The 22,116-nt window shown below is 46.8% G+C and overlaps 1 protein-coding gene across 2 annotated transcripts in view; it reads right to left on the bottom strand.

The window, feature by feature from the left end:
* Positions 1 to 22,116, bottom strand: part of Abr (active BCR-related) — a 218,730-nt gene that overhangs the window by 169,370 nt on the left and 27,244 nt on the right. Inside the window, exon 1 of one of the 2 annotated variants that reach the window (XM_013016536.1) lies at positions 831 to 898. The exons of the other annotated variant lie outside the window; for it this stretch is intronic. Coding sequence (XP_012871990.1) covers positions 831 to 891 — 61 coding nt within the window. The 5' untranslated portion in view covers positions 892 to 898. Of the gene's footprint in view, positions 1 to 830; positions 899 to 22,116 lie in introns of those variants that run through there. 2 annotated transcript variants of the gene reach the window in all.

Raw genomic sequence — 22,116 nt, 5'->3', positions numbered from 1 at the left:
CTACACCACGGAAGAGGTGACCACTGACCTCTCAGAGCAAAGAGTTTCAGGGGAAAGGTGGGGAGGGGGGTCTTTTTAACCACCTGAGCCAATCCAGTGGGGGTGGAAACATCTCCCGAGTTTGGACCAAGCCCTCCAAGGAAGTCCCAAGCAATCAGTTAAACATCCCCCGCGGCTGTGCAAGAGCAATCACATGATCTGCAGCAGCAGATTTTGGAGCGAGGGGGTGGAGAACTGGAGAAGGATTTTTTGAGAGAGGTAGTGATGATGAAAATAGGGGTGGAAAGGTAGCTGTGCTGGAAGGAGGGGAGGGAGAAATGTTTCATGTCCTTCCTCTAAATGTCCCCAGGGGGGATCTGCACCCACAGATTGGCTTCCAGCCCGACCCCACCCTCACCTCCAAACCACACTACGGCCCCTGCGGAGGCATATTTGAACGCCAAGGACTTTTCTCAAAATGGCCTTACACCAAGGGGGAAGCCACCAGGCTGGGAGGCGAGGCAGCTAGCGCTCGGGAAAGAACTCTCCCCTCTCCCAGAGCGCTGGGTTATACAACAGGTGGGAGAAGGTGGCACAGTCCCCTCCTCAAACCCGCCCACCACTGCCCCACACCCACTTGAAGTCTGCTCTGGACACACACACACACACACACACACACACACACCTCTTCCTCCCCCCCCCCCTCCCGGCGCACCTGGCACATGATACCCCCACCTCCCATCTGCCAGGCCCGAAGAACCGCGCACCTGGGACCTGGAGGCATCGGGTCACCTCGAGGGGCATCGGGGTGCCTTTCCCGCCCGACCTCCCCAGCCCAGGCGCACACGTACTGCTATACAGGGTGTCGATCCAGGAGAGGCGCGGCAGGCCCCGGTGGCTGAGCGGCTCCATGCCCGCAGCTCCGCGCGGTGGTGGTGGTGGTGGCGGCGGCGGCGGTGGCGGCAGCGGTGGAGGTGGCGGCTCGGTCAGATCGGAAACCCGACCCGCATCGCCCAACAAAGGAGGGAGGGAGCGGGCGGGAGGGGATCCGGGAGGGGTGGCCAGATCTGGAGGCTGAAGTTGGGGAGCGCAGGATGGAGGCGGGGAAGCCAGGGAAACAGGTAGCAGGGAGGAGCGAGCCGGAGCTGTCGGGGTGGCGTGGAGGCCGGAGCTGCTGGGGAGGTAGACGAGGCCGGCCGGCAAGCGTCCCGCCCCCCCCCCCCAGGAATCTCTAGGGCGGCTGCGGGCACAGGCGAACCCCGCTGCAGATCCAGGAACCGCGGCCCCGCAGCCGGCGCGCCAACTAGCAACTTCCCGGGGGCTGAGCGGCGCCCAGGGGCGGGGGCCGCGACCAATCGGTGCGAGGCTCAGGCGCGCCCCCACCCGCAGCGGCAGCACCCCTCCCGGGCTGGGTGCGGGTGTGACGAGCGCAGCCCCTCCTCGCCCCCCACCGGCGCCCAGAGCGCGCACGAGGAGTGGTCCCGAGAGGGCTCCCGACTGCAGCGCCGACCCAGGCTCCCTCCCTCCCTCCTCTCCCCCTCCTCCTCTCTTTGGGCTCAGCAGAATTCTGGCAACCCGCAGATCAGGGAGACCTACGGGCCCCGCAGGGGTGACATCACCTGCCACCCCAGGATCTCCAAGCGCAGATTTGGGGCTGGTGCAGCTGCCAGGCCCCTCCCCTAGGCAAGCCTGGGGAGTGGCACCGATGGGGTTAAGACCCAGTGTGCTGGCGTTAAGGCCCAGCTTGCCCACGGACGGTTTCTTTCCAAATCTTAGCAGCTCCTTTTCTATTTAAACACCCTAGACCGTACAGCAATGTCAGTTCCTGCCCTACACACCAGGGGGCGGTGGCTGAAAAAAGGCATGAGTATAGGGGTTCGTGGAGGGAATTGTGCGCAAAGACTCCCTTCTAGATATGCTCCCCCACCGCCTCCTCGCCCCCCAGTACAAGAGAAGCTCTCAGGGTCTCCCAGTTCCTGTGGGGGACCCCTAGGGTCATGCAGGAGGTCTGTTGTGCATGTATGATCCCATCCAAGTTGAGGGAAGTCTGGATCAAGATGCCTTTACAAACAATTCCTTCTCCTGCTGACTCCCTCAGGACCACTGAAGTGATTTTGGGGAAGGCCTCAAGTGTCTGAGACCTTTGACAACTTTCTTGTAGATTTTTCTCCTGCATATCTCTCAATAAGAGCAAAGGGACTTTGGAGAAGGGATTGGAGTGAATAGCAAGTCAGGCCAACTTCATCCAGGGACAGCAGAGGCTGTAGCCCTTTTCCCAAGCAACTAGTTAAGAAGGCAGCTGGCCCTGCCAAAAGAGCCCTGTTCTGGACCACTTATTTACCAGGACTGTGGCATTTCTGACTATACAGCAGTCCTCACCCCACTCCACCCATCCTCAGGCAGCTTTAAGGGCATGAGCAAACCCAGACGTGTGTCCATTCAAGTCTTCTTGCTCCCAGACCTTGGGGGTCTGGCTCTATGTCTAGAGGCCACTTCCTGCTCAGCTGTCACCCTCCCACTGTCCCTGACTGGCACAGAAGATTAGGAGGACCAAGAAACACCTGAAGCTAGGCAGAAGGGGGCTGTACATCTCCAATGAGATGCTCCAGAAATAGAGCTCTGGGATGGGAGAGGGAGTAAGCAGACTCTCCCAGGAAGCAGATGGAGAAGTAGAGAGGGGCCAAGGATTTCTCTTTCAGTATGGAACTCTTAGAAGGCAAGAATCCAGGAGAGAGGTGGAAACAGAAGCATAAACTACAGCTATCTAAGATTCCCAACCCAGGGGAGACAGCAGCCACAGTCCCCTCCTCAGCATCAACATCCTAGCAGCCTAGGCCTTTTCCCTGTACTGGGAATTTTCCTGATGGCAACATCCGGTGCTGACTGTGAGGAGGCCGTGGATGTATGTTTCTGTGTGAGTCACATACATTTGCATACATTTTACATTTTTATCTACAAAGGCTTGAACAAGCTATTTTCAGCATTTTTTTTCCCTAGCTAAAATGTTGCAGTTGCTCTCCACAGCATTGCCATAGTTTGCTTTCTTCTACATTCTGTAAGATCTTGCCCTGGACTGCCCTCTTCACAACACAGTGTAGAAGAGACTGAGAAATGATCTTCTAACATTTGACACTGAATGTCTACTGTCTGACCAGCTTGGGTCTTATTTGTTCACAAGGACAATCTCACTGTGAACATCACTGTTGTCTTCACTTTCTATATTTTCCAGATGAGAAAACTGAAGTACTTTGTAGCTAAGTAGCTCACCAGCCAGTTAGGTGGGGGCTGGGATTACAATCTACTTAAGAACCTTGCACACTGCCTGGACTGTCAGCTGGCTGATGAATGCAGAAATCAAGGGTCCCTGGAAATATGGGCTAGTTCCCAGATGAGAGACCACCCTTCCATCTCCAGATGACTAATCTTTGTTAAGCTTAGGAAAGGGTATTTGCTTCAAGATTGCCTTGATGTGTGGTTGAATGGCCTCCAGCAGATGTTGCCACCACATATTACCACCACACAGCCTGACTCTGACCTAGACTATAGAGACAGGTGGTTGGGCCTTGGAGCACCAGGCTGACTTGAGACTGAAACTGATGACTCTAGATGTCTGCCACTGAGGGTAGGGGGGAAGCTGGGGAAACCTTACCAATCATGCTAGGAAGGAAGGAGTTAAAGAGTCACTCTGCTTTTTTGCCTAAGGCCTGCTACCCTGAAGTGCTCTTAACCCCAGCCATCAACCCCAATCTGTCAGAACAGCAGGGAGGTGTTCTCCAAAACTGATCTCCCTGATTCAGCTAAGTGCCTGGACCAGCCATGCACCCCAAGGCACTGAGTCAGCATGTATCACACCTCCTCATCCAAGCCCCTCCTCTCCATCCAGTGCAAGCTGCCAACAATCTTCATCTGCCCTGGTCAGCCCTCCAGCCTGACCTCTGCTCCCCCATCTCTGTGATGACCTGTCTGTTCCTTTCTAGTCACTGGATTAAAGGGGATTTAAGGGGTCTGTTACACTGCCAGAAGTCCTGCGTTAGTGATGCAGGGCTGAGTGGAAAGGAGAAGGACTTTATTCTGAAGGCAACAGTCCTGCCCCTCCCTCCTTTATTTTTGGTTGGTCGTGGGGCTTGAACTCTGGGCCTCAGCACTGTCCCTGAGCTCTTCAGCTCAATGCAAGCACTCCACGACTTGAGCCACAGTGCCGCTTCTAGCTTTCTGGTGATTAACTGGAGATATGAGTCTCACGGACTTTCCTGCCTAGGCTGGTTTTGAACCGTGATCCTCAGATCTCAGCCTCCTGAGTAGCTAGGATTACAGGTGTGGTAACTTTTTTTTTTTTTTTGGCCAGTCGTGGGGCTTGAACTCAGGGTCTAGGAACTGTCCCTGAGCTTCTTTTGTTCAAGGCTAGTGCTTTACTGAGCCACAGTGCCACTTCTGTTTTTTCTGTCTATGTGGTACTGAGAAATTGAACCCAGGACTTCACACATGCTAGTCAAGCACGCTACCACTAAATTCCCAGCCCCAGCCCTGCCTTTTATTCCCAGGGCTGTGCTATTCACTGTCTCTCCAACAACCAACTCTTGCTCCCACCAAATAGTCAAGATGAAAAAGGATGATGATGTTTAAATCAAAACTACATACTTCCATTCTTCTTTCCTTCACATTAGTAATCCAGCTGAATAGTGGAAGGTCTTGATCAACCAGTGATCACTGCTGGTGAAAAGAAAGGTTCCTCTACAGGGGAAAAAAGTGTATGAAGAGACTGGATACACAGCTGCAGAGGGGAAGTAGGGCTACACACACACACACACACACACACACACACACAGCGCCAAATTTGTACCCTCCCTGGCAATCAGATCTCAAAAGCTGGGTCTGCAAGTTTCTTGATGAATGGCAGATGAATGAAGCTCAGGTAGACTTCCAGAGCAATCACCACACTGTGTTTCCCAATCATCTTTCTGCCAAAAGTCCAACAGATTAGGATAAAAAATGCATGTTAAGCCAGGTATGGTGGTATGCACATATAAGGAGGCTAAGGTAGGAGGATCTCAAGTTCAAGACCGGCCTAGGTTATACAGTAAGATCCTATGTTTTGTGTTAAAATATTCATAGTGCATGAAAAAAAGTAATACCAACTAGCATTTGTTGAGTGCTTCTTAAGTGCTGGGTACCACTCTGAGATTTTAATTATTTATTTATTTTTATTTACTTTTTTTGTCGGTTGTAGGGCTTGAACTCTGGGTCTGGGTGCTGTCCCTCAGCCCTTCAGCTCAAGACTAGCGCTCTACCACTTGAGCCACAGCACCACTTCTGGCTTTTTCTGCTTATGTGGTGCCGAGGAATCAAACCCAGGGCCTTATGCACGCAAGGCAAGCACTCTAGCACTGAGCCACCTTCCCAGCCCCACCACTCTGAGCTTTACATAGATCATCTTTCCTAATCTTCACAATAAGTCAGTGAGATAGGTGCTGCTATTGTCTCCATTTCACAGAAAAATAAATGGAGCCAGAGAGAGACTAAAGCTGCTGGCCAGCTAGCAGATGGTGACGCTTGGGAATGAAGTGAATCTGAACCCAGAGTCTGTGTATGCAGCTCGGTACTGAGCTGTAAGGAGTGAACAAATGAGTAAACAGAATGAAGTTAAAGTCAGGGAAGAAGAAATTGGAGCTACATGAGAAAGCAAGGCACTGTTATTTCAGAACCCCCAAGGGCCACCAATAATTAAGCAAAAAGGAAAACTGGTTCCAAAGAAAACCATGTCTACTACAACAGGGCAGATGACCCAGGAGACAAGCTGAATGAAATCTAATGACAGTCTCCTGCATGTCAGGTCCTATCAACCCTCTACTATTATGCCTTAGCCTTTTCAGCCTGTTTTTCACAGCCACAGAAGTTGGGCACCCATGTAAGTCAAACGGATGACCTGTTATCAGGCAGATGACCTATCATCCCCAATAGACTATTAACATGGCTTCACAGCAGATCCTGGGGTGGCCAGTTTTCTATTCCTTGCTTCATTTTCTTTTCTTTGTTACAGTAAAACAGCATTTACTATTCTAAGATTCACCCTCCAGTTCTGGGATCAGATGATCCAGGAGAGGCCTGGGAAAAGACTTGGTCCAGTTCTGTCCTTTGCCCTCTTCCTAGCTGCTTCTTCTCAACCTCTTGGCATTTCCAGCAGGACAACAACAGAACTGATCTTCATTTCTCTACCAAAGTTCTGTGTCAGCTGGTGTTATGGGGAAGATCTGCATCCTTGACAAAAAGCAGGCTGAACCCGAGAACTTCATTCACTCCCTTTTTACCTGCTTGGCAGTATGCTGCCCAGAGAACACACAGGATCACCCATGGTCCCAGCAATGGCGATAGTCCTCACACATACTCACCCACAAGGGGCTGTGCGAAGGCCCTGTTCCTACAGCCAGTGGCCACCTGGAATCCATTATCCTTGCAGAATAGTTGGCCTAGATAAGACTAGCAAATCTGCAACTTCAGGAGAGTTTCTTGCTAAGCACCAGCTAAAGCAGTTTTCACTGGACATTGCTCAGATTATACCACCCAGGGGCCAACATGAACTGTTTTCCTATAGGAAGCCTCAACAATGGGGTTTGGAGCCCCCCTCATATACTTACCACTGAGGACCCATCAGCATTTGGAAGAAGAAGCCAGCCGAAGAAGAGAGTAGGAGGATTCCCAAAATCCCAAAGACCTAGACACCAAAGTCAGTGCTCCAATCTCCCCAGCTCTGAGGAAGCAAGGACAAATACAGCAGGGGTCAGATCTGGGCTGGCCCTCTGCCTTCCTGTGGTCACCAGTCAGTGTCCTGAAGCTGGCTGTGCTTCTCACTCTTTCAGCCAAAATCCTGCAGATGTATCTCAGTCCTGCACTGCTCTGCCAAAGCTCTGACGCCACCCTCCAAGCTGGTCCTGTCTCCTTCAGGCTTAGGTGTAGTTGCAGAAGCTAAGCCCCATCAATGATATAGGCTCTAAGAAGTAGTGTCTCAACATCCAGGAAGGCAAGGTAAAGAGACCTCTGAGCCTGGCCAGTGGCGCTTGTCACCAATGGGAGTTTCACTTTGGATTTAATGATCTAGCTTGCTGGTGTGTGGCACTGTCTCTTTAAGGACCAAGCCTCTTTAAGGCAAGTTCTCCCTGCAGTCAAACTCCAGCCTCTGCCACTGGCCCTGCAGAAGAGTTAAGGGGCTCCCATGCGCCATCTGGTGGCCTGGCAGAGTGGCACCTCAGACACCAGCAGTGTTCCAAGTATATCAAGGAGTCTTGATATACTTGCACTCAAATCTTAGCTTCCCCACAAAACTCTGTCAAAGGCTGCAGGTTACTGTTATGAGCAAGGAGGCTAGAGAAGTCAGGAGAAAGTCTATTTGGAGTCAGGAAAAGTGGGAGACTGCAAGAGTGACATGGGGAGAGTGCCCAGCACCCTGGACAAAACCTTCCGTAACATCTTAAATAAGAGGAGAGCCCCTCCTTGCTGGTCCTGTGTTTTGTGTGTGTGTATGTGTGTGTTTGTTTTTTTACTTTTGTCCCCTTAATCACTGAGACAGAGGCTGTCAATGAGAGAAGTGATAGGTGACATTGCCCTACCAGAAAGTACTTTAAAATGTACGAGAGCATTTAAAAAGATCACAATAATAGGAGGCACTACTGGCATTCAATAAGCTGAAGCCATGATGCCCAAAGAATGTCCTCAATGACTACAGTGTTGACAATACATTGGTAATGGAGACTGAAATCTTTCTTTGAGAAGTTCATATCCCATTTTTCTTTTTCCCATCACCCTGCCTTTGCTATCCTCCCTAACTAAATGTCACCTTTAAAAACCTAAGCATTGGTAGGCTTAGTCTGGTCCAAGCTACCTTCACAAGTGTGCTATCAAGGCCCAGACACATACATCTATATCCAGCCCTCTGTCAGGTCATCATCATCAGGACAAGCAAACAGGCTAGCAAGCTAACGAAAGCCAGTAGATGATTGCTGAGAAGTCATAGAAAACCAGCTCTCACTCTCCCCCAACTCTGTCTTCCTTCCCATGGGGATAACTCAGCCCAGCCCCATTCTCTGGCTCTGTAGTGTCCCAGGACATGGGAAGACACACAACTGCTTTCAGGTTCTGATCATGAAACCTCATGCCTCCTCATTTCCTCTTTGTACACTGTCCCAGGCTAGTCAGCTCCATTTCACAAATACTATCTGTTGCCAGGTGCTGTTACAAGGGACCAACACATGTGACAGGTGTTCTACTAAAGGCAGAGTGGAAGAGGAAGGGACTCAGGCTGCAGTGGTGTGTGAAAACTGCTTAGGATCACATCTGAGCTGGGTCATGAGGCTCATAACACAGATAGGAAGCTCAGTAGGAAGAGAGTTCTCCAGCATCCCACAGGACAAGAGAGCACTCTGTTGAGCAAGCCTGACATGCCATTCCTTTCAGAGATCTTCCCACCACTGTCAGGAGAAAGACCTATATCTTTTCTTTTTTTCCTTTTTCTTGTCAATAGTGGGGCTTGAAATGAGGGCCTAGGAGCTGTCCATGAGCTCTACCACTTGGAGCCACAGCTCTACTTCCAGTTTCCTGGTAATTAACTGGAGATAAAAGTTTCATGGACTTTCCTGCCTGGGCTGGCTTTGAACTGTGATCCTCAGATCTCAGCCTCCTGAGTAGTTAGGATTACAGGCTATGAGCCACTGGCTCATGGAACAATTCATTCTAAGGAATGAATGAGTCAGGGTAAATTAACAAATGACTATGTAGATGCCAAGTCACAAAGGCCTTGAATGAAGCAATACATATTATTTCAGCCAGCCCATTCTGATTGGTAGTCTTGTGGACATATTATCTGGAGAGATTCACATACACACACAAATTCACACACACACACACACACACACACACATACACATACAGACACACATATACACTGCCCAAATAAAACAACAAAAGAAACATCCAACAGTATCCTAGCATTGAATTTGGGTCAGGACAATTGCTGCTCCAATTAATCCTCTAGGCACTGACACAAAACCTCAACTAAAAACTTCCCAATGCCCAGGGCTCCCTTGCTAAGCAGTCAGCATTTGCTGCTGCACTCCTTTTTACCCAATCAGACTCCAACATGGAAATGGAATAGGAACCTAGAAAAGATTCTGCCCACTGTGGGAATTTCTGTTTCAATTCCTATAGTCCCTCTTCTGGTCCTGTCCCAAATTTACAAGGTAATCTGCTTCCCCCTACCTCCCCCCATGCCCCTCCTCTCCAATCCTGGGGCTTGAACTCAGGGCCTGGGCATTGTCCCTGAGTTTATTTGGTCCAAGGCTGGTGGCTCTACAACTTGAGTAACAATTCTACTTCTTGCTTTTTGGTTGTTAACTGGAGAAAAGAGTCTCACATTTTCTTGCCTGGGCTGGTTTTGAACCGCAATCCTCAGGTCTCAGCCTCCTGGGTAAGGATTACAGACATGAGCCACACTGATGCCTAGAGTTCAGCAACTTGCTTTTTGGCAATTTTTTGTTTTTTGGTTTTTTTGGCAATTTGAGGAGGAAGGCAAACTGGCTGTTGCCTAGGGAAAAGCAGTGTCTAGGGCTGGGGGCATGGTTCAAGTGGTAGAGTGCCTGACTAGCAAGTGCAAGGCCATGAATTCAAATTGCAGAACTTTAAAAAAGAAAGAAAAGGAAAGGAAAGCAGGCCTATTTTTTCTCCTCCTCTGGGTGCAAGCTTACCCTGTCCCTTCCTCTGCATAGGTTGTAGACACTCACAGTATAAGAGAGAAGATTGGCATCAATGTTACACGCCTTTGCAGGAATCCCTCACTGACTCCCAAAGGTGACTTTAATACATTCACTTCTCAGGACAGCCCCTCCAATCCACAGACCTGGAACATTTTCAGTTCACTAAGGAGAGAACAGCTTAGCGGAAACTGGTGGTGCTGGGCTTTTGTCCTCCCAATAACTTAGTTTGAAAGGGTCTGTAGACATCCTGACAGACAGATGGGGATACAGAGGCCCTCTACAGCTGCTGTTTGTCCAAAGCCATGGTGACCACTGAGCAGGCCACAGAGCCTTGACAACACAGGAACAGACTTACAAGGTCTGCTGGGGCCTGCACACAATGGAAAAAGTTCCTCTTCATTTCCCTCTCACCAAGACAATAATATTTAGTGCAAGTCTAGTTTGCTGGGCTTTAAGTCTGTGACATCCTAGAAAATTACCCACGTCCATTGAGGTCAGTAATCTAGATGGTCCATCTTCCAAGTTTCTGCTAGTTTTCATCTGCTACATAATAAGGATGTTCTGGCACATTTAATGCTTTTAGAGTCCCTCTCTCCAGAAATGATATTTGGTACTATGCTTTGAATATACTTTGCACCTCCTGAACTCCTGTAGATGTCCACAGTAATATGTTAATGGTATTAAGATAGCAGAAACTTAATATGAAGGTAACGTTTACAAGCAGGGACTTTGTTTTATCTTTTCTTTCTTCCCTGCAATGCTGGGGATGTTCTCAGGCATTCTGCCAGTGACTACTCCTCATCTCAGAATAGGGAACTCTGGAATGTGACTACATGAAGTCATTAGGGGAGAGCCCAATGACTCATGGTGGCTTTGTAAGAAGACAGACCACACAGACAAATTAATATATGTACATTAACATATGTGAGAAGGCCAAGGTGGACCCTGGCCAGAGCCTCCATTATGTGACTTGAACTTCTAGCCTCCAAAACTGTGAGTTAAATAAACTTTTCTTTATAAAGGAACATGCCTTAGGAATTTTATTATAATAACGAAAAGCTGACTAATCTACCTGGTGAGAGGTACCAATGAAAAATAGAGAAATAACAAATAGATGAATAGTAGTAAATACTTAACATTATGCTTATTTTGCCAGGAATAATCTAAGGATTGTGCATGTATTAAATAATTTAATTATCATAATAATCCAAGACTATTTCAGAGTATTTTTAGCCCCTCAACATTCTGCTGACTCTCTTAACCAGAAAAATAGGGGATTAATCCAAGAATATCCTGAATCCAGACCCCTGCTCTATCACTAAACTGCTGTGTAGTCTTACATAATCCCCCTTTCCTCTCTGGGCCTTACCCAGACATGAAGGAATACAGTCATTCTGTATACCATTCCTTGAGCAATAGATGACCACAATGTAGTTTTTAAGTAGTTGGTAAATTCCCATATCTCAGGAGGTTTAGTGGGTATTGAGGGCGCTATAAACTTTATTACCAGTCAGGCGCCAGTGGCTCACACCTGTACTCAAGAGGCTGAGATCTGAGGACTTTGGTTCGAAGACGCATGGACAAGAAAGTCCATGAAACTCCTTTCTCCAATTAACTACCCAAAAAGCCAAAAGTGGAGCTGTAGCTCAAGTGGAAGAGTCCTAGCCTTGTGCATAAAAGCTCAAGGATAGCACCGAGCCCTGAGTTCAAGCCCCAGGACAAGTACCAAAAAAGAAAAGAAAAAACTTTATTAACTGAATATTCTGAGTCCTACATAGGGCAAGATTCCTTTGCCTAGGATGTTTTCAATTATGGATTTGAGACATGCCCAGGAATTATGAAGTGGCTAGGCCAGTGCCTGGTGGGTGCAGAAAGTGGCCTAGGCTGTACATTATGAAGGGGATCACCACGTCCAACAGTGCTAATAATTCAATGCTTATTCTTTTGTTGTTTTCCTAAATGCTATTCTTTGTTTTTTGCAGTGCTGGGACTTGAAGTCAGAGCCTGTCATTTCCCAGGTAGGTACTTTACCATTTGAGGCACACCATAGCTTGACTAAATGCTTCTTAAAGGAAATGTCACTTGAACTAGAACATGGAAAGACACTTAATGTTTTACTAGTGAAAATAACATGGTGGGAGAGGGAGTGGGATAAAAAAGAGTGAGGCTGAGGCTACACTGTATGCATATATGGAAATACCACAATGAAACTCCCCTTGTACAAGTAAGGTATGCTAACATCAAAAACAAGAACAAAAGAACAAAAAATAATAAGGTGAGGAAGTAGGAATTTCTGGAGGAGTAAAGAAAGCATAAGCTATTGTAGAGGCAAAAATGGGGGTGAAGAGGCAGGCATGGCTGTAGTCCCAGCTACTCTGGACAGTGATGCAGGAGGATCACTTGAATGTAGAATTGGAGACCAGCCTGAGCCACATAGAAACCCTATCTCAAGAAAGAAAAAGGATGGGAGAGCTGGAATGCATGCCTGGAGAAGGTTCTTATAGGAACTGTGAGGGAATAGAACAACTTGCTAATGTAATGTGAAGCTTCAGCATGAATTCAGAGACCCAACAGTATTTGTAGCTTTTCTTAAGCCTATCTTATTAAAAAGAAGCTTTTCAAGGCCAGATGCCAGTAGCCAATGCCTGTAACCCTGGCTACTTGAGAAGTTGAGACCTGGAGTATCATAGTTATAAGCCAGCCTAGGCAAAAAAAAAAAAAAAATGACAAGACTCTATCTTGAAACTAACCATCAAAAATCTGGGCTGAAAAAAAGCTGGGCTGGAGGCATGGCTCAAGCAGTAGAGTTGGAGTTGTGAGCAGAGAAGGCAAGTGAGAATGTGAGGCTGAAGGAGGAGGAGGCAGTGGAGGAGAAGAAAGAGGAAAAGGAGGAGGAAGAAAAGGAGAAGGGAGAAGAAAGAAGGGAGCAGGAGGAGGAGAGAGGAGACAGAAGGAGGAGGAGAAAAGAGAAGGGAGAATGGAGAAAAGAGGAGGAGGAGGAAAAGGAGAAGCAAAAGAAGAAGTAGAAGAAGAAAGAAGTGGAAGGAGAAGGAAGAGGAGGAAGAGGAGGAGGAGAAGCAGAGAGGGAGGGAGGGAGGTAAAAGGAGAAGGAAGAAGAAAGAAGAAGAAAAGTCTTCTTGGGAAACTTTCCCCCATCAATACACATCAAGGTTCAGGACCCATTTTCCCTCCCTGTGAGATTACTGAAATCCCTTCAGTTCACAGGTCCCAGTGTCAACAGTATTTATGCTGTAGACACTTATACTGTGATGGTGCTTAAGCTTTTTTAGTACATGACACCCCCACTTTAAAGAAGAGGCTCAAGGTCACCCTTCTGGCAAATGTTAGAGCCAAGTTCACATTCTGGTGAACTCAGGCCTGTTTGGCCACCAGTCATGAAGCGTGAGCAAGCATGCTAACCAGATGCTCCTTTGACTGATGTCTAGGAAGTACAGGTGCAAGATGCTGATGCAGATTTACCAGCAGAAATCCTTTTTGTTTGTTCTTATTTGTACTTACTTATTCATATTTGAGATAAAATCTTGCTATGTTACCCAGACTGACCTTGAATTTACAATTCTCCCAACTCAGCCTTTTTTTTTTTTTTTTTTGCAGGTCATGGGGCCTGAACTCTGGGCCTGGGCACTGTCCTTCAGCTCTTCAGCTCATGGCTAGCGCTCTAGCACTTGAGTCACAGCGCTACTTGCGGCTTTTTCTGCTTATGTGGTACAAAGGACTCAAACCCAGGGTCTCATGCATGCAAGGCAAGCACTCTCCCACTGAACCACCTTCCCATCCCCTGGACTCAGCCTTCTTAATAGCAGAGATCAGAGAGATCAGCTGGGATCTTAGGCAGCTGACACCAGGCCTAGCTTCAGCAGGGTTCTTAAAGCTATACTCCAGGGAAACTGACAGGGCCAAGAAGACACAAAGACTAATTCCATATTATTCCTCCTTAACCAAGGTCTGATGGGCTCTGGGGACTGAACTACTCTCTGGGCATGAAGCCTGAGCCTAGAGTAGGTAGCCCTGGTAGAAGGGCTTTCTCCAAGGCTGCGGGAAGATAGCTCACGGCCTGACCCAAGCTCAATGAATAAAGATTATAAAACATTTTTCTTTTCTCTTCCCTCCTCCTCCTCCTTCTTGTCTTCATCTTGGTCTTTTTCTTCTTCCTCTTCCTTCTCTTCTTTCTTCTTCCTCTTCCTCTCCTCCTTTTCTTCTTCTCTTCCTCCCCTCTTCCTCCTCCTCTTCTTCTCCTCTCTCCCTCTTCTTCCTCTTTCTCTTCTCCTCAACTTCTCTCTCTTCTACCTCTGCCTCTAATTCTCCTTCTCTTCTTTCCCACCTCATCTTTTCCTTCCCATTTCCTCCTCCTTCTTTCCTTCTTCATTCTCTGTCTCTGTATGTATCTCTGTCTCTCTTACACTCACTAGCTTTTGTTTTGTCTTTGTTTTTGGTACTGGATTGGAACCCAGCGCCTTCATATGCTGAGCATGCACCACACTGCCACTTAACCACTTAGCTCCTATAAAGAACATTTTTAAAACAAAATTATCTTCAGTTGGGCTTCAGGAGCTCATGCTTATAATCCTAGTTATTCCAGTAGCTGAGACTGAAGAATCATGGCTTAAAGCCAGCCCAGGCAGAAAAGTCTATGAGACTTTATCTCAAAAATAACCAGCCAAAAGCAGGGCTAGAGGCATGGCGTAAGTGGTATACTGCTGTTCAAGCAAGTGAGTTGAATAAGCTGAAGGCTCGGAGCTCAAACCCTGGTTGATACTGGCAAAAAAAGGAGGGTGGGGGGAGGAAAAAGACAGGGAAGAAAAAAAGAGAGAGAGAAAAGAAAGTATCCCCTTAGCTAAACTTTCAAGGACACACAAGAAAAATTGGTTTCAGCTCTATATTCTTCACCTAACTCCCTTCTCAAACTTTCATGTCTATTGCTTTGGGCTTAAACTTTCTAGAGTATTCAGTGATCTCAACTGAGGGAAAGGTCCTGAGAAAAGATAACATTACAAGGCCAGGTTTGAGAGATTCACTTTCTGAAGGAAGGAGCCTGCTTCTGAAAAACCTCCACATAGAACCTCAAAGAAAAAACAAAGGCTGAGGGGAATTTCAGTTCCCCCGTAGAGCCACCTAGGCTGAAGCCCTTTCCAGCACTCAGGAGCTACCCTGTCATAGGCATCTCTCACAGCAGCAGCCCCAGACTAGCTAGTCCACACTTTATAGCAAATCATTCCAATTTCAGAGACACCAGGAAGCAGGTCTTGATTGCCTGCTCTGGTTTCAAGGCTCCTAACTGCAGCAGTTCCACTTCAGGCTGAATGATTTCAAACCTCTGTCCTACCCACCCCTTAGAGAGGAAGACACTGAGCCTCTGACTCCTCAAGCTCTAGGGGCCTCCTGGATCCTTGACATGACTCAGATGAGACCTGTCTCCTCACCAAAACTCCCTTCTCATGGTCTAGTCTTCTCGATGGGTCATTGCTTAATCTCTTCAGTACCCCAGTGAATTATTTTCCAGGTTCCAATTTCTGTGTGATTGTGCAAGCTTCTTCCCCTCAGGAAGCCACATGCTGGTCACATGAGGGTGGCCACAGGGCATGAGCCGAGGCGGGGAAGGGTGCTGGGAAATCCCCTTTCTGGATCTCAGGCTGGTTTGCAGAGCCTTGGCAGCGAGGTCCCACTCTCCACAGCTAGCATCCCAGTGAGCTTTGGCTCACCTGGAGACAGGACCAACACAGGTTAGAATGAGAGCACAACTTGGATTTCAGATTGCCCAGAAAGTTTCTATGTTGCCTCCTCTAAATATCTGGTTCACACCTTCTCTGCCCTCAGGTTATTGGTTCCTGGGGCAAATGAATCTTAGGACTATCAGCTCAAAACCCCAGGCAAAGGAGACAGGAACATGTGTGGCTGATGCACCCAGCTGGCCTGAGTCTTTGGGGTTTCTTTGGGGCCCTTTAGGAGGTCCAGGCTGATTTCTTCTGGAGCTAAAGGGACTGCTTTTATTTAAAACAAAAACAACACAAAACAACAACAAAAAGTATTTGCCTCCCATCACAATTAAACAGAGACGAGGAAGCTGCCACAGAGAAGTATCCTGGTCTTCTGGTCCCCTCGCTTGCTGCTTCTCTTCGAGGTCACACATGGAGCTGCACACGCAAGCAAAAGGCACTTCCTCTTAGGCTTACAAGAATCTTCACTTGCTGCAGACACCACTAACTTTGACATCACTACCCACAGGCACATCTACCCACAGCAAAGATGCTGTGAGTTTCCAGTATGACTATCAGAGGTTCTGATTCCCTGAGAGGAGCATGCCCTTAAGACACCAACAGCAGCTGACTGGATATTTGCTCTAACTCTGAAAGCAAAGGTACTTGGCTCAAGCGCCAGGGACTGACCTCTACCTAGGCTCTCATTCTTCTAAGTGAGCTGGGGGAGATGTGAAAACTTTGCCTAAGAATGGGGAGGATTACTCATACCTGTAATCCTAGCTACTCTAGAGGCTGAGATCTAAGAATCCCTGTTGAAAGCACCAACTTTGAGCATAAAAGCTAAAGGACCTAGGCCCTGAGTTCAAGACCCAGTATGAACACACACACACACACACACACACACAGAACAGAATCTGTCTCTAGCTCTGCAGGTAACAAAGAAAGGGAGTGACAAGGTCCTGCTATGCAAAACACCTAAGCTACCTGCTCAGAAGCCACACTGCAATTAGCATCCTGTCATTTAATCATTTGTATGTATTTCATGTATTATCTAAAGGCCACATGGAGAGTGTGAAGTAATATAAGGTTTTGTTTTTCTTTCTTTTTTCTGTTTGTGGTGTTGAGGATGGAACCTTGAGTGTTTGTGTATACTAGATGCTGACAAATGCTCTACCATAGTGCTACACTCTTAGCCTTTGTCTTTTCAACTGAAGTTTATTTCATAATTTTCTCTGTTATAAAAGTCATAAAGTGGGGCTGGGAAGGTGGCTCAGTGGTAGAGAGCTTGCCTTGCATGCATGAGGCCCTGGGTTCGATTCCTCAGCACCACATAAGCAAAAAGAAAAAAGCCGGAAGTGGCACTGTGGCTCAAGTGGTAGAGTGCTAGTCTTGAGCTGAAGAGCTGAGGGACAGCACCCAGGCCCAGAGTTCAGGCCCCACAACTGGACCCAAAACAAACAAACAAAAATTCATAAAGTGCCAGATGCTGGTGGTTCATACCTGTAATCCTAGCTACTCAGGTGGGTGAGATCTGATGTTCTGAGATCTGAGATCTGCAGTTGAAAAGCTTGGGCAGAAAACTCCATACCCTTATCTCCAATTAACCACCAAAAAGCTGGAAGTAGAGCAGTGTCTCAAGTGGTAGCTTGAGCACTAGCCTTGAGCAAAAGAGCTCAGGGACAGTGCCCACGGCCTAAGTTCAAGCCCTAGGACCAGCATGTGTGCTCATGCACACAAACACATGCACACACACACATCACAAAGCTACAGTAAAAATATTTTAGACAAGGGCTGGGGTAGGCTCAGTGGTAGAGCTTGCCTAGCATTTACAAGACCCTGGGCTCAATTGTCACCATTGAAAAATAAAAGTAAAGCAAAACAAAAATAAACAAAAAAACATTTTAATAATGAAAAAGCAAAATATGACATATAAATCAACCACCAACTTAGCATTTCCAGCCTTTCGGGGGCACAAAACAGGGTCTTTACATGCTTAAACTTTTCATTTTAAGTCTACTCCTTTGCCAGTTTAGCCTTCATTTCTTTTCTCCCTATCTTGTTATATCAAACAAGCCAAAAGATTCCTAGATGAAGAATAGCCTCAGTCAGTTCAGGGCCTTCCTGGCCACAAACACAAAGGCAAGTCCTTGTGTGAAGTCTATGGTATTTCATCCAAGTTGGTCCATGGTGAGAGATGTCTCTGGTTTCCTGAGGGTGGGAAAAATGTCACATGGTTATCAGCTCAGTGCTGTCCAGGACACTAGAGATAATGTTCTCATCTGTAGGGCATGGATTGGAAAAAAAAAAAAAAAGAAAGAAAAGAACAAAACTGCTCCTTGATGGGGCTTTGGGGTTCTTTCTTCCTCTGGGCTTGGCTCTAGCTTTGAGATTAGAAAGGAACCTCGTGGCTGGCTAGCTAGGACTACCATGGGTTCCTGGAGGAGCTTGTATTAGTCACATCAACCTTTCAGCAATGGAAACTGAGGGGGAAAAAGGGAGAGGAGGGGCAGAAAGAATTGACCAATAAAGTTGCTGGGCCGATGACTGCTCTGAGGGAGGGGATCATAAGTTCTTACACTATCAACTCATTTTAGATGCACTCATTGAAAAACCCCAGAAGGGACAGGGAGAGAAGACTCTGGACTTCTAGCGACCCCTACCCTGTGATTTTAGAAGTCTCAGCACTGCCAAGAGAATATTGCTCTAACATAGCCATCCCAGCAGGTGGAATGAGGCAGTGTCCAGGTGAATTGGCCTGCACAAACAGTAACATAGAAGGACACTGGGAAAGATATGGCTGGGTATGGATTCTGATAGAGTGGAATTGATTAGCCTGGAGGATGCTACACCCAAGCTTGTGCCAGATGGCAGCTAATTGTGCCATAAGGTTCCTCTTTTCCCAGCCAGGAGTTTGCAGTCCTGATGGTCAGGTGGGAACTGATATTTACTTTGATAAAAGTAGAACTTACTATAGAATAGCTGGTCTCACCTGAAGCTCCACACCTGGCTTAGCCTATTCCTTCAACCCAGGTGTGTGAGTGGCCGAGAGGGTGGCAGAAAAGACACTTGCTAACTGCCTGGCCCTGCTACCAGCCTGACCTAAAGCAGCATTACTCCCTGCAGATTGCATTAGCAACAATTTAAGGGGCCAATGTCTGGACTGCTGTTTCAGATAGAGTGTAATAGTGTAGCTCAGGATGTAGGTTCTAGAGACGGACTATACCTGGGTTCATGACTTGGTATCCCTAAGTAACAACCTTTCTGAGCTTCAGTTTCTTTCTCTATAAAGTAAGAATATCAAAAGTAACTGCCTAGACTGAGATGTCTGAGAAGATTAAATGAGATAAAGGGTGAAAGATAATAGTCTGTGTCTGTGCATCATGTCAGTTAGCACCACTGAGTTGGTCAAATTTTGCACACACATGCACACTACAGCATCTCTCTCTCTGACTCTCTCTTTCTCTCTTGAGCACTCTCTCTCTCTCTTTCTCTATCTATTTTTGTGACGTAGGGAGGGAGGGTGTCACTCACTATGTAACCCAAACTGTCCATCTGAACTCACCATTTTCCTGCTTTAGCCTCCCAAGTGCTAGGTTAGAGGTGTGCATACCCATCCCAGTTTTATGTTTTTTACTTGAGAGTGAAGATAAAAGGTGGAACGGCTCCCCTGAAAAGAAGAAAGTAACCCAAGTGAAGAGATATTGGGCCATGTACTGAGATTACCAAAGCTAAGCTACACTCTTTGTTTTCTGTGGATGTTTCACTATCATGGCACAGTTAGTTCCATAGCATTTTTATTTTGATTCTTGCTGGTCCTGGGACTTGAACTCAGAGCCTGGGCACTGTCTTTGAGCCTCTCTGTGCTCAAGGCTAGCGCTCTACCACTTGAGACACAGCACCATTTCTGGCTTTTTCTGTTCATGTGGTACTGAGGAATCAAACCCAGGGCTTCCTGCATGCTAGGCAAACACTCTACCACTAAGCCACATTCCTAGCCCCTCCAAAGCATTTTTTTAAAAGTCAAAGCAACCTTATTGCATTTTATGTTTAGTATTCAAGGGCTTCTAGAATAAGAAAAAGATCCACCTAGAAAGACATAATCTCCTTACCTTAAATTCAGAGCTGTCATATTTGAAAGAGGAAGGGATTTTTTAGTTTGCTGAAGGCCCTGAAAGATTAAGGACAACTTTCACAACACCGAGAATTTTCTCCAGGGCATCAACATAGAGTCCCCTTTCCTTACTTAGCAAAAAGAGAAAATGAGGCCTGAAGTATCCAAGTGTGCTATAAGAGAAAAGGTAGGTAGGTAATTTTTTCCTTTTTTTTCCCCTTTTTTGTGGACATTGCCCTGAGCTTTTGTGCTCAAAGCTAGTGCTCTACCACTTTGAGCCCCACCTCCATGTCATTTTTAGATGGTTAATTAGAGATAAGAGTCCTACAGACTTTACTGCCCAGACTGGCTTCAAACCTGCAATTCTCAGATCTCAGCCTCCTGAGAAGCTAGGATTACAGGAATGAGCCATCAATGCCTGGCTATCTGGGTAATTTTCTACTAAAAATGTAAACTTTGTGTTGTCTGGAATAAAGATTAAATAAAAATGTTGAACCAAGAAAATGTTTTTTCTTTTTGTCACTACAAAGGTGATGTACGGAGAAGCTATAGTTACATAATAGTAATGATTATGTACATTTCTTTTTTGACAATATTACCCCTTCCCTCACTCTCTCTCAGTTTTTCCCATTCCCACCCACAAGTTGTATAGTTCATTTTCAACACAGTGTCTATTGAGTGCCACTGCTGCATTTGTTCTCCCTTTGTCTCTCCATTTTATCCCACCCTTACTCATCCCCCCGAAAAACATATAAATGAACAGGCAAGACAAAAAGAAAAGAAAAACAAAAACACAGAGGAAACCTCTTGTTTGCATTTCCTGGAGTTCATTTTGATAAATATTATTTTATATGATCAAAGGCACCTAGGCATCATGCCTCTGTGTTCCTCCCCTAAGAGTATCCTTCTTTGGTTTCACTGTGTGTGAATGCATAGAGTCCTGCATAATTAATCATGTCCCAGTGCATTTTAGATCTAGCTTCCTCATGTGAGAGGAACCATGTGGAACCATGTGCCACCTCTCTCCCTCCCTCTCTCCCTCCCTCTCTCTCTCTCTCAGCTTGGTTTTTTTTTAACTTAAAAAAATTCTTTAAATCAAAAATTAAGGGCTGGGATCAGGATATATCTCAGTGGTAGAGTACATGTTTCGCATGCATAATGCCCTGGGTTTGATCCCAGCAACCACCACAACAAAAATATGCAATAAATTTAGGAAAGGTCTGAATATTATAACAGGGTCATGTTTTGACTGGCAAGAACATCTTCATAATATCAGATTCACCTATATGATAGCCCTACAGCTTATATTCAAAAGAAAATCTCCACAGGTATAGTGGTATACATCAGTAATTCTAGCGCTGGGGCAGGAGGATGGAAAGGAAAGTTCCAGGCTAGTCTGGGCAACTTAGTAAGACCCCCATCTCAAAATTTAAAAGGATAGAGGGGGTAAAATGCAGTGGTAAAATGCTTGCCTAGCCTTTGCAAAAGTAAAATTTTAAAAAAATCTCCAGTCTATTTCCATTACTCTTGTTAGACATCAACGTGATAATCATTTTCTAAATTGCAGATTGATAAAATATCCTTGCTGGGCTGCCTCTTTAACAAACAGTTCCCAAGCAAAAACATACTAACACACACATGCATGTCTACTATGGACAGGAAACCTAATACCCTGGCACTAGTAGGTTTGAAGAACTCCAGATATTATGTGCTCCCTAGGGGGCTCTCAGTAATTGTTGCATGAAATTTGATGATCCTGTTAGGGTAAGGAAGATGATTGATTCATAATCATCTATTCCTAACTCACAGACCCTTGATGAAGTCCCACCTAGATTTAGGCTTGAAGTGTTTGTGTGACTAGAAATTGCTGGCTTAAACACAAATGGCTCTCTGGTTTCAACCAATAGGCCTCAGCTGCCTGAGAGGTAAAGGATTAATTCACTTCTCCCCTCCCCTTACTATTTTCCACATTCATCAGTCAGCAGGAGCTGGAGCAGGAGCAGCAGCAGCAGCAACAGCAGCAGCAGCAGCAGATACCTGGGAGGCTCCCTGATGGGGCTTCTGACCCCTGCCAGGGTGGGTGAGGGGAAGGTGTCAGGCCTGCCAGCTCAGGTCATGTGACAGGATTGCAGCAGCCTGCACTGGCAGACAAACCTCATGGGCAACCAGACTTGCTGCACGCACGATTAATCCAGCATCGCACTCCAAACTCCACTGCGGCTGGCTGCTGTGCACAAGAGCAGGGTGGGGGAGGCAATCTTGGTTTCTGTGGTTTAAGACGATAGTTGAAAACACATTCAGGAGCTAGGGCCTTTTCCTACCAGTGCAGCAGTCCTCTGCGGGCTGTCCATACCTTCCTACTGCTTGCCGAGTAAAAGGAAGCTCAGATGCTCCACAGCTGTGGGGAAAATCCTACAGGGGTGTGAAGCCTTGGTGTGGGCTCAGTCACCTTTCAGGGTAATGGCCATCAGGAAGCTGTGGATATTCTTTTTTTGGGGGGTCCGGTCATGGGGCCTGAACTCTGGGCCTGGGTGCTGTCCCTCAGCTCTTCAGCTCAAGGCTAGCGCTC

The sequence above is a fragment of the Dipodomys ordii genome, unplaced genomic scaffold (genome assembly GCF_000151885.1).
Source record: "Dipodomys ordii isolate 6190 unplaced genomic scaffold, Dord_2.0 Scaffold31, whole genome shotgun sequence".
In the NCBI taxonomy this organism is placed as follows: domain Eukaryota; kingdom Metazoa; phylum Chordata; class Mammalia; order Rodentia; family Heteromyidae; genus Dipodomys; species Dipodomys ordii.
Note: the sequence above shows the minus strand (reverse complement) of the source record. Positions and strands in the feature narration are given on the sequence as shown.